Source organism: Rhagoletis pomonella, unplaced genomic scaffold, assembly GCF_013731165.1.
Source record: "Rhagoletis pomonella isolate Grant_MI unplaced genomic scaffold, Rhpom_1.0 Rhpom_scaffold_00003, whole genome shotgun sequence".
NCBI lineage: Eukaryota > Metazoa > Arthropoda > Insecta > Diptera > Tephritidae > Rhagoletis > Rhagoletis pomonella.
In genome coordinates, this window is record NW_023458557.1 from 81429250 (window position 1) to 81442804 (window position 13555).

The 13555-nt window shown below is 34.3% G+C and overlaps 1 protein-coding gene across 1 annotated transcript in view; it reads right to left on the reverse strand.

Annotated features, from left to right (window-relative positions):
• The window catches only part of LOC118735654 (transcriptional regulator prz1), a 77327-nt gene that overhangs the window by 25437 nt on the left and 38335 nt on the right, over positions 1-13555 (reverse strand). The window contains exons 2-4 of the mRNA XM_036465541.1: positions 3032-3818; positions 2500-2829; positions 1909-2090 (exon numbers count right to left, since the gene is read on the reverse strand). Coding sequence (XP_036321434.1) covers positions 1909-2090; positions 2500-2829; positions 3032-3818 — 1299 coding nt within the window. The remainder of the gene's footprint in view (positions 1-1908; positions 2091-2499; positions 2830-3031; positions 3819-13555) is intronic.

Consider the following 13555-nt stretch of genomic DNA (forward strand, 5'->3'; position numbering starts at 1 on the left):
CATTATCTTTGGCTCAAAGTTTACTGTAATGATATATCTTCTTTATCTTTTTAATGAAAAAAATAATCAAATGAAACTGCGTATTTGATTGAAAATCTCACTTTTTTCGCCTGTAGCACTAATGATTTTCATTGAAGTCGCCACAAGTTATATATTTTGGTAAGAGGCACATCAATTCCCTTCGAGCTGTATGTAAGTCGCTTACGTTAATTTGGAGATTTTTTCATGAGATATTGAAGAAAAGCTACGAAAAGTACCAAAAAACACTTTTTTGAAAAAATCCATCCATTGTCCGATAATTTTAAAACAACGAATAAAATGCGTGACAAATGCAGGACACTTGGAAAAAATCAGTACATTTTCAGGTTTTTCAGGTTTGAAAAACTACGCAGGACCGACCTTTGAAAAACAGAACGGTCCTGCAAAAAACAGAACGGATGGTCACCGTACGTATATGTATTAAAATACCCCCCGTGGGTCCGCCACTGACTGACACGTGTGGTTTTCATGGTTTATTACGACTTTTCGACCATTTTGAGACTTTTTAAAATTTTTCGGGACTGCAGAATTTTTCCGGATCTCTTCGCGATTACATATTTTCGAGAAGTTTCCTAGATTTTTGCGCAACACTTTCTTTTGTAAAGTAGAGGGTTGGGAAACATTTTTAATTTTTTTCTAGAGTTGCCAACTATCATAATTATTACTAAATTAAATACCTGCATACACTCCATTGCATAATTATAAATCCAGTACAAAAGTCTTTGAAACAGCCGTCACAATCAAGATAGGTAAAACCTTTCTTCTATGACTTTTGCATGGTAAGAGCAGCATCCAGTTTATGCCACTCTTGCCAAATTGAGAATTTAAGCCATATAACGTTTGCAAATTGGCAATTATCAGCATAAACTTTCTTTGCCAGTATTCTGCACACATTTTCCATTGGATTGAGGTCACGAGAGCTCAAGGGTTCGAATATTAATTTTTAGATTTTTTTAATTATTTTAAATAAGGTTATGATTATAAAAAAATTAAGCAATCTATTTTAAGAGAGCTCTTGCCATGCAAAAGTCATAGAAGAAAGGTTTTACCTATCTTGATTGTGACGGCTGTTTCAAAGACTTTTGTACTGGATTTATAATTATGCAACGGAGTGTATAGTCATGGGAAATTTAATAGGCACACGACATTTTTACCAGTTTTGGCTATTCTTATTTTGATTGTTTATTGTTTATATAAATTTTTTTTTATAAAACTACAGTTCATTATCTAAAAAACCCCATATACATAAGTCCAAATTTCAAACTATGGAGAAAAATTTAACAACAAACTTTTTAATAAGAATTTTTATAAAAAAAAAAAAACTAAGTATGCAGTTTTATAACCCATTTAATTCTAGCAAAAGAAAGTACAAGCTTCAAGTCGCTTGGTGATTGAGTTGATTTTTGATAATTTTTTTTTCCTGACTGGCACTTTATTCCATACAAAGTGTGTTCGACAATTTTTTTTTGCACGAAAGCAAATAATAATACCATCCGCAATACGGCATACTTTCATTTTTTCTAAAATGCCTTAGTAAAAAGTGTGTTGTTGTTGTAAAATTTTGTTGAATTTTTTGAATTTTTTTTACAAGTTTTGAAATTTGCACTTATATAGACAGTTGTATTTTTAATAAAAAAATAATAATAATAAACATTAAACAAACAAAAAAAAAATTAGCCGAAACTGGTCAAAATGTCGTGTCCCTATTAATTTTCACATGACTGTAAATCAGTTAAAAAAATAATAGTTGGAATTAAGAAGTCTGGCAACGGTACCAATACGGAAGGTATTAGAAATACCCGTCGTCGTTTTGCAAAATTTTGTTAAGCAAATTATAAAATTTTTGAAAGTTAGTTTTCTAAGTCTTACCTGTATGTATGTAGGTGTGTTTCTTCATATCACTTTTTTGATGAAAACGCTTGCCGCAATAACTGCACGGATAAGGCCGCGTATCGCTGTGAATTAGCAAATGTGTAGACAGCGTGCTGGAACGTTTGAAGCGCTTTCCGCATTGTTTGCATTCGAATACCTTCTCTACATTGTGAACAGCTCTAAAAGGAAAAGAAAGATAAGAGAGGGTGGAAACTTTAAATGAATATGAAGCAAATAAAGGAGAAAGTGCAATGTAGGAACTAAATTTTTTTTGGGGAAAAAAGCTTTGTGTACTTTTAAACCACTAACCTAAGAACGCTTTAATCTTCAAATAAAATGTTTTTGTGCTGTGCCGACCAGACAGCAGTGGATGAGAGTGAGTGCTACTTACAAAAGGATGGTACATTTGGTTTTTAATTGAATTGCACTACACAGCGCATTAATTCGTTTGCCGAATGTAACACTTCGCAGCCTACTCCTTTTATTGCAACTATGTACATTCACTGTCTTTCACTCCACTCTCCACGAGCTCATTAAATTTTAACACAATATGTATGTTTAAAAGGGGCTTCTGGGACAACAACATACCTGTGTTGACTCAAACTAACTTCATGACCGAAGGTCTTGTTGCACAGCTCACAAGCGTAGGGCTTCTTGCCGTGATGCGTTCGCCGTGAATGGACTTCGAGTCCGTGCGGTGTGGAGAACATCTTCTCGCACTTCATGCATGAGTAAAGGTCACTGAATTGCGGCAGGCCGGGCCATTTGGCCATGTGGTGAAAGTGCAAATGCGATGGATGTGGCAAGCCGAGATGGGAATTCGGCGGCAGACCAGACGCATCGCCATTTTGGCCCGCCTGCAGCGGCACCATCAGATTGCGTAGACGAAAGAGATCTTCCTGCGAAGCGGGATGGTAGCTAAACGGTGGTCGAGGGTGAGAATAAAAAAAAAAAATAATAATAAAGCTAATGTAAAGGCAGAAACATGCAAATGGCACTGAGTGAACAATTAAATATTTTGCAGCTTTTAATTAAGTTTTTGGTGTTTTGCCTTCATTTTTTTTTGCTGCTTAACACTTGTTCTCACTTTTTTGTTGGAAATTTGAATTGAGCTACTTACGCTGAGGTCAGACCAGATTGCTGGCCCTGGTGGAATGCGATGGCGGCAAAAGCGAACGGAAAGGCGGGTGACAGCAGCGGTCTTTGAAAGAATGGCGGCTCATAGCCACCGCCGCCGCCGCCACCTCCACTACTCGCATAACCATTGCGAAATGCTTCGAAGGGATTCACACCACCTACGGCTAAACCACCGGTCGCGTGCAATTTTTGCGTCGGACGCATTGCCGCCGTCGTCGCCGCTCCATGCGTTGGCTCATCGCGTCGCAATAGCGCTGACACCGAAAACATTTCAGACTTTTTTGGACTCGCGCTAATCAAGAATTCCGTTGTGTTCGTTGGTGGCGGCGGCGGCGGCGGCGACACACTAATTGGGCTGGAGCGGGTGGTGTGATATGAGGCGGGCGGTGGCGGCGAATCCACTTCAAGTTCCACCGAACTCGATCGTGAACGCGAACGTGAATGTAACGAACGTCGGCAATTGCTATCATCGTCGAGATCGATTTGTGATGATGAGGTGCGTGAATGACTGCGTGATCTGGAATTTATGTCGCGCACAATGAAGGGATGCTGCTGCTGTTCGCTGACGCTACTCAGTGGTTGTTGTAATTTCCATTGAAGTATTTGATTTTTGCTCAATATGCAAATAGAGTTGTTGTTGTCTTCATCATGTTTCGCAGCTGCAGACGCGGCGGAACTGGTGTTGGTGCTGGCAAGTAGCGCTGAGGGATGATGACTGCTGGACAAGTGCTCCGATTTGACAAGGCGGTTGATGCTGAAGGCGAGTTCGTCTGAAAGGAATTGGAGAGAAAGTTTGTGGCGGTGAAGCAAATAAATTTTTGAAAACAAAAAGTTACAATTAAAATTTGGCTCTAAAATGTATGAAATACATATATAAATTTCACTAGACCACAAATATTTACATGTGCATGTATGTATGTATGAGAATAAGTAAAATTTAATAATTTTCGAATTTTTCATGTGAATTTTTAATTTTATATTTAATATTTTTTAGAGTTCTGCATTGCGTTTAAAAATACTGTTAATATGAACTGAGAAGCTTAAATATCATAATACATTTTTTTTTTTAAATAAATACATATATTTTTTTTTTAGTATAATTTTTTCACTATTTAAATAAATTTTTCATTAATTTTTAATTAAAGAGTTGAGATTTGTATAATATAAAAAATTATATAAATCAATATTTCACAAAAAAATTAATTTTCAGTATCTACAGTGACTCAAGAATGTGACGACGTGTTGATTTTCAAGTCGCATTACTTTTATAAATACTCTTAGGATTAACTGGGCCGCCTAAAAATCGTTATTAATTTTATTTTATATATTGTATTTATTCTATTTTTTCACCATATGTATTTCCTTCATTTTTAATTAAAAGTTTGAAATATATAATTCAACATTTTTGGGATTTCACACAAAAAAATTATAATTTTCAGTATACAGGGTGTCCCAGAAGTAACGTGCCAAACTTTAGGGGAAGGTATGTGGGGGGGTGAGCTCCCTGATAAACAAAAAATTTTCAGGTGAAAGTGTCACCGTTTTTGAAATATTTATATTTTTTCGAATTTAAAAAAAATCGTGCCTTTTTATGAGTTTTCTTTAACTGCAACTACAAACCGGGCAATACTTAGTAAATTTTTTATGTAAAATACTTCCAGATAGTTGCCTCTCCATACTCAAATGCAATGTAGTTAAAATATATTAAGGAACCATCATAAAATTAGGACTATTTCTGGATTTTTAACTTTTTGATATTTTCTTCCCCAACTTTGACTATCTCGGGTGAAAAAAAAATGTACTGAGCTATAACTTTACATAACATAAAAAAATTGCTCATTTAATAAAGATTTCAGAAAGGTGCCACACTTACTGTTTTGAATAGAAAAAAAAAGTTATAGCCGCTTTTGTGGGTAAAGGACTGAGACACGCTAGAATGTATTTAATAGATTTAAATTGAATATGCTCTTGTTACCGTCAAATGGCATGCTAAATAGTACAAAGGTACATTATTACCTGCTCCTGACATTATTTTGTGTTACTTACCGAAATTAGTGAAAGTGGATTTTGTGAAATTAGACCCTTCGAACATTGTGTTATTAATACTATGACAGATAACACGCAGTATACGTCGCATGAATATGCGGATATTCACCTAATTTACGGTGAAGCTTGCTGTAATGCCAGAGCTGCTCAAAGACTATGCAGAGCGATACCCCAATCGTCGACATCCGGGTCGTGAAGTATTCGCCCGGACCCATAGAGAAATATATGAAGGTAAGTGATTTTTACACCTTTCTTGTTTGCTTGCTTGTTAACTATCATTTTTCACTTTTTTAAGGTCGCATACCTGGAAGGCGTGGCGGCGAAACAGGACGTCCTGCAACGGTAGATGTTGAAGCTGTGTTAGAGGAAGTGGAACTAGGTCCATCGACTTCAGTGAGAATGATGGAAAGACGGACGGGAATACCAAAAACTACAGTTCACAAAGCTTTACAAGACCATCGATTTCATCCATACCACATTTAACGTGTTCAGGCTCTACAAGAAAGAGATTACCTGTCGAGAGTTAGATTTTGCCGTGAAATGTTGCGAATGCATGAATCAGACCCCAACTTTTTTAATAAAATAATTTGGAGCGATGAATCATCATGCAAACGTGATGGTTATTTTAATTTACGTAACCTTCACAGTTGGCAGATAGACAAAGCTTACGAAATGAGAGAAGATCGTTCGCAGTACCGGTACAAAATAAATTTATGGTGCGGTATTTTTAATTGTCAGATATTGGGGCCTGTGGAACTGCCGCCAAAGCTCAACTCTCACAGTTATTTAGAGTTCCTTCAGGAACGGCTTCGAACTCTTTTGGAAGATGTACCCTTAAACCTGCGGCGACGACTATGGCTGCAAAATGACGGGTGCCCTGCTCACTACGGGCGTGAAGTAAGAGCTCATTTAGACGAAACTTATCCTCGCCGATGGATTGGACGATACGGGCCAATCACGTGGCCCGCTCGATCGCCAGACCTGAATCCATTAGATTTTTTCTACTGGGGCTGTCTTAAGGACAAAATTTATTCAGAAACAATTCAAAACGAAGAGCATTTGCGGGAACAAATAAATGGAGCTGCTGCTGAGATAGCCCAATTGAGTTTAAGATCTCTAAAAGCGTCTTTTCTTAAAAGGTGCCGAGCTTGTATTAGAGTAGAAGGTCGCTAATTTGAGCATATTTTATCAATAAATGAATAAATTTTTCTTCAAACAACTCATGTATATCTTATTTCACGTGAACCCATCCTTCACACAAAATATTGATATTTATAGCCCTTGTTATAGACTCTAGTCCGAATTCCGGTAAGTAACACAAAATAATGTCAGGAGCAGGTAATAATGTACCTTTGTACTATTTAGCATGCCATTTGACGGTAACAAGAGCATATTCAATTTAAATCTATTAAATACATTCTAGCGTGTCTCAGTCCTTTACCCACAAAAGCGGCTATAACTTTTTTTTTCTATTCAAAACAGTAAGTGTGGCTCCTTTCTGAAATCTTTATTAAATGAGCAATTTTTTTATGTAATGTAAAGTTATAGCTCAGTACATTTTTTTTCACCCGAGGTAGTCAAAGTTGGGGAAGAAAATATCAAAAACTTAAAAATCGCAATATAGTCCTAATTTTATAATGGCTCCTTAACGATTTTTCTTTAATTCAAAAAAATTTAAATATTTCAAAAACGGTGACACTTTTACCTGAAAATTTTTTGTTTATCAGAGAGCTCACCACCCCACCTGCCTTCTCCTCAAGTTTGGCACGTCACTTCTGGGACACCCTGTATACGGTGACCCAGGGAATTGGCCACGTGTTGTTTTTTTTTTAATATTCACAATGTTTTTCAAGTTAATTTTATTTGGTTATTTGTCTGCATACCCAAAAATGTGCTAAAGATTCAGAATAAAATAATTGAAACTTGAATGGAAATTTTTGACGTAGAATACGTCTTACCTTAAGGTATGGGGGCTATGTTCAAATGTTGTAGTTGTAATTTTTAGAGCTTCACAAAAACGCTTATTGCACGAGAACTAATAAAGCGATTTCAAAGAAAAGTGTGGCGTTTCAAAGATAAAATTCCAAACCTGTCGACAGATTCATTATTGTAAATAACCAATTCGGTTTCTGTCGTAAAAACAACGGTAAACATTGCCTTGTTTTGGGGTAAATTTTGAGCCTTTAAAGTGCTCTAGCAACTTATTGTTGGCATATATAACTTTCATTTTCGGGATATAGGTTCTTTGGAGCAGTAGAAATATTATCGGGTACAAATTTTATATAAATTTAACAAATATTGAGCATTTTAAGGCAAAAAATTGTTGAAAAAATTTGCAAATTTTTTTCATTATCAAAATGCTCGAAAACCGCTCGAATGATTTTGTTTTTGTTTTCTGTAATCAAAAATTCAAGAGTTTTCCTTTCGTTTGGTATATGGGAAGTATTGGTTGATATCTTCTATATATGTTTATTTTATTCAAATATATGGGCATAAATGATTTTCCATACAAAATCACCTCGTCATCATTTTGCAAACACGTGCATATGTTGGAAGTGTGGGAAGGAGACAAAAAGTATGTATGCGTATGTAATGCGGCTTTTGATCGCAGCGTATGTACATATGTAAATGCATATATACGTACATATGAAAGTTTCAGTTAATGTGGATCTGTTTGGTTTTGTTATCGATATTTTTATCGATTTTGTTGCCGATATTTTAATCGATTTTGCCATCGATATTTTTATCGGTTTTGTTACCGATATTTTCACCGATTTTGCTATCAAAATTTGTATCGATGTTGTTATTGATTTTGCTATCGATATTTTCGGAACTTATCGATATAATGATCGATATTTTTATCGATTTTGTTATCGATTTTGTAATCGATTCTGTTATTGATTTTATTATTGATTATTTATCGGTTTTGTTATCGATATTTTTCTTGATTGTTTTAACAATTTTGCTATCGATATTGTTATCGCTTTTGTTATCGATATTTTTGTCGCTTTTGTCATCAATATTTTTATCGAGTTTTCTATAGATATTGTTATCGCTTTTGTTGTCGGTATTTTTATCGGTTTTTTTACCGATTTTGCTATCGATATTGCCATCGATTTTGTTATCGATAGATTTATCGATTTTTTTATCGAATTTATTACCGATTTTGTAATGGATTTTTTGATAGATTTTGTTATCAATTTTGTTATTGACTTTGGAATCGATTTTGTTATCGATTTTGTAATTGATTTTTCGATAGATTTTGTAATCGATTTTTTATCGATTTTGTAATCGATTTAGTTAACGATTTTGTTATCGATATTTTTTTCTTAGTTTGTGCTTTCGTTTTTGACTTGGATATGCTCTTAACCATACCACGTATTCTACGTTTAAATTTAGCGGGTGTATCTCCGATACAGCCTGCAGACCAAGACGAAGGCGCTGGACTGTTCCTTTTTTTTATAATTACCTAAGTTTTGTATAAAGTTTGAAATTTTGATTTGTTTTGGTTAAAGCTTGGATAGAAAAATAGAAAGCTTTTATAGAAAAATAACAAAAAAAAAAATCTGGAAAACCTTTGTTAATATTAAAAAAAATAACATGTGGTAACTTGTTCGAGTCTCTGTATATTTAATTGTTTTCCCCATTTTTTTTTTACTTTTAATTTTTTTGTTTTTTCAGACCTCGAACGAATTAAAAAATATTGCAGCATTCAGTTTATTCAATTAATATTTTATCATTTATTTTCTTTTTTTATTTAATTTATTCATTTGATTTTTCTTAAAAATTATAAATTTTTTAAACTGTTCAAGAAAAAATGTAAAGCATTTTACTAGTAATTTAAATTTTTGTGCTCTAAAAAAAATTATCAATCGCACCAATCTCAATATTGAAATGATCTAAAACTCATATTTTCATGAGTTTTTTTATTAAACAGAGCTGTGAGTAAAATATTGTTGTGTTTCTGAGAATGTTTTTGCTTCCAAAATTTAAATTTATGGCGGGTTTTTCTTATATTTTTTGTTAACGTAGAAAATTTTTTGTTTTATTTTTTCCATTACTGTGTATTTTTTTTTTTTGTTACATTTTAGTCTATTTTATATACCTATTAATTATTTAATTTTTAACTGCGGTTGGTGCTTTTTTCAGTCTTTTAATAATTGAATTTTAAAATTTTTAATAATTTTTTTTAAGGCTACCAAAAATAAAGAAATTTGTATTCAAAAATTTATGCAACGAACAGTTTTTTTAATAAAAAGTGTATGCATTTTTAAAAATTTTTTGTATTTAATTTTTTTTTTATCTATTTTTCAAATCAAACCACGTAATCTTAAACTAGAATTTAGTATTCTTAAAAACAAAATATAAGTAAGTTTTTTAGGTTCATAATTCAGCGTAATTTTATCAAATAAATTTTTTTAAGCTTTAAAATTTCAGATATTTAGTATTTTCTTTGTATGCAAATTTATTGCGTAAACTCAAAGAATATTTTACAAAAAAATATTTAGCTAATACGATGTTTTGATAAAGTTAAAAATTTCCTCCTAAAAATTTCACTGAAAAAAAATTTTAAGTAATTTTTATATGTAGCACATAATATTATGCAGATACATATGTAGCGCCAATTACTTTTCATCAAATACTTTTTTGTTTGATAAATAATAAATTTGTAAAGTATTTTATAGAAATTTTAATATTTTGCATTCCGAATTTTTTTGCTTTTTTATACAAAATTCCATTATTCTTTTGTCCAAATTTTCAAATAAATATTTTTGGCGAGAAAAATGTTTACCAAAATTTTGGTTTTTCGGATTTTTTTTTTAAATACGAAAATTTTAAAACTGTTTGCTCAAATTTTCAAATAAATATATCTTGACTAGAAATTTTTATATTTCACCTACAAACAAGGGTTTTTTATAAATTGGACAAATTCCAGACTTTGTATTCGGAATTTTTTAGAAAATAATCTTTCTTTGTATAAGAGTATTTCACTATTGGGACTAATTGCTCTAATTCATTTTAAAAGACAAATAGCCCAAATTGTGACTGACAAATTTAAACTGTTTCATATATTTTTTTGTAACTGTGACAAGAACTAGTTTGTTTCTACTTTTGAACAAAAGATAGTCTGAATATAATAAAATAAATATCTACGAAAAAGAGACAATTCATTTTCTCTTTAGACTCTCAGCGAATAGGTACAAAGCCATTTTGTGTTGACAGAATTGATTGATTCATGGCTTTCGTTTTTTCTTAAAATCTGAATTATATTTCAGCTCAGTGGACTCTAGAATAACTAACACAAAATCACAAAATAAAAATCATTAAGATGAATCTACGAGCCACCAAGCTTTCGCAATAGAAAATGGCAACATTTGTTTTAGATATAAAGAGAGCAAATAAAACCAATAAAACACACAAAAATTATGCGCGCAAATTCTTCACGCCAAGGCGAAAAACAATCAAATCCAACATAAATTTACGCACTACACCTGTGTGATCACACTGGCCTCACTTTGCTCCTTCCTTTCCCTCTCACTGCACTTGTGCATCTGTCTACTCTCCTCTGTACCGCTGTCTGCTATTACAAATCTATATGTCTATGCGTGACGGCATCGAATTTCGAAACATAATTATTTTCGTATTCAATCACATAATCCACCTTACATGACCATTAATTCACCCAAATCAACCGCCCGCCCAACAGCAGCACACACAGCCGACGCAACGAATCGGCAAATCATCATTATCATCAGCACCCTGTCACCAACACCCAGCAGTTCAGCGGTGGCAGTGGTGGCGGCGGCGGCGGACCGACTTGATGGCACAGCAGCCCTATGTTCAGTAGCCCATTTGCACCATAGAAAATAAAATAATAATAATACGCTATGCGCTTAAATAGAACATCTGTTCTTCCACACCCGAATAAATGGAGCATGACCAAACACAAAATACACAAACGCCCAGCAAAATATCATCAGGCCAAGGCATGGCAAGGCAAGCACACGCATACGATTTGCATTCATTGTTGACATTGATATATAAACAGCTAGAAAATTACAACAACCACAGCAAAATGGTGTTAGCATTGTACTATTTTGGTGAAGTGCGAAAAAAGGGGTATGAAAATCTGCAAGCGCAGGAGGACAAGCACGTAGCGACAGCTATAAGAATGTCACCTCAAGCGAGATGGGTGAAGGACAGAGAGGCAGAAAGAAGGCAGAATAAGGCGTTGCGTGCGCGTTAAATGTGATTCGAATGCGTGTCGAAATGAAGCATTGTACTAAAATTGTAATTTCACAAATAAAAAAAGGGGAAATTCGTAATGCTTTGGAAAAATCAAATACAAAGTAAATTGGTAGCAAATACGTGCACTGGACTAGAGCGGAGCAGATTTAAAGGGTGAAGTGGTGGTTGTGGAAAATTGATGTTAACTTTAGACACATTTTCGAAGCCATAATTGTTGCACAATAGGAAAATGATAAATTACATAAACAATAGGAGAGATGTTGAGTTAGGAGGGTAAAAAAATTTCAGTAACAGAGTTTTTGGTCAGATAGTTATGTATGTACGTATGTATGTAGGTACCGTGATTTTCTGGCAGGCAATAGGAAGTATTCAAGAAAATGTATTGCAAAAATTTGGTTAGGTAAGCTGGCTAGCCATGGCACGGCTTCGCAGAGACCATTACGATCCATAGCGTTACCAGATAAGCGCTGACCCTATTGTACAGTTAATCAGTGAATGCCAGCAATGTTGAAAAACATCGCAGTTATCATCGCAGACAAATCGGAAAACCATTTTGTACCCTATCCTGGCAGCGGCTTCCAAGTATCCCAGGAGACGGAATCGCAGTCTGCTAAGGGCAGGACACTCACATTGTATATGCTCCATTGTCTCCTCTTTTGTTCTGCATCTCCTACAGGTTTTATCATTTGTAAGAGCCAGTTTAAAGGCGTGGGATGTCACCAGTAGCCTAGCATCCTCCCTCTTGAGGTATAAGAGAAACTTTGTTAGTGTTCCGCACATAATCCTAGACACCATACAGCCTTGCGTTTTCGTCCACGCCTTCGTTCACGGAAATACGCACCTCGTCTAATAGCATAGTTTTCGACAGGGCGCCTTCTTTGGCAAGCCTGTCGGCCACATCATTGTCCGCGACGTCGGTGTATGTCAGTACCAGTATGTAGCAAATCCAGAACTGTTCGGCACCACGCCACACTTCTCAAGGAAGTACGAAATGAGCGTCTTTATCGCAGCCTGACTGTCGATGTGGAGATTCACATGTTTGTATACTAGGTTGCTGCTCAGTAGCTCCGCAGCTCTCTTTATAGCCAGCACTCCTTATGCCCTTCCGCCTCTACCCTCTACTTCTATAGTGGCTTCCCAAAGTGACGATCCGGGATCATTTAGTCAATCCGTCCGTAAATCCGTAAATTTTACGCTACACTACTATACCCGTAGGACCTGCACACAAACTTCTTGACGCTGACGAAGGTGTAATGAGAATGGGCAGTCCGCTAATCTCACCAAAGCTAGTGTTGTGTGTTGTGCTCTTCACTGGAAAGAGAAAGTTTTACGGTCTTGTTCCCCATACCTTTAAAGGTGTCCCTATATTTCTTTCGAAGTGAAGTGTGTATATTTAACACTTTAAGCGCCACGGGAAATATTTTCAACAACAAGTTTTTCTACTCAAATGAATATTGTGTGAGTTTACTGTATTTTATATTTTTAGAATGTGCCTATTTCTGTCAAGAAATTTTAGAAAAAATTATATATGTATATTTATCCAAATTTTTCAAAACAAAATTGTTTTGGGAAATTTTCTTATAAGAAAAAATCACTTTTACGACAAAAATATAATTTAGGAAAAAACAGTCTTTTTAGGAAAGAAATATATTCAACCAAATTTATAAACATGTACCAAACATTTTTTTGAGGAACAATATATTCGCTGTAGATTTCTGTGGGCAAAACTAATTTTTGGTAATAAAATTAAAAAAAAAAAATATTTTAAGATAAAAATGTAAGCGAAATAAGAACTTTTTAGAAAAAAACATTTAAAGAGGGAAGCATTTTTTTTAAAGATTTTTAAAGAAAAAATTATTTTTTAAGAAAATAATGTGTATCAAAATTATAAAAGCTTGTGTATGAAAAAAACCGTTAGTGGGCAAAAATTATTTTTTTTGGGGAAAAAACTACAAATATTTTAAATTTTTTTATTTTTATTTTTTTTTAAACAATTTTAAAAAACTGTAAAAGAGTTTAAAAAACCTGTTTGGAAAAAAATTATCGTATAGACAAAAAAGCCTGTCGGGTATCCGATGAGAGTTCTTCAACCCTCTCTGCTAGGATTTAGCAGCCGCTCAGAGATTCCACGAGCGGAAGGTATGAATCTTTTGAACTGCCTTTTGCTCCTTGTCGTGCGCCATTGGGTTGCAATATGCAATTTGCAAGTCAC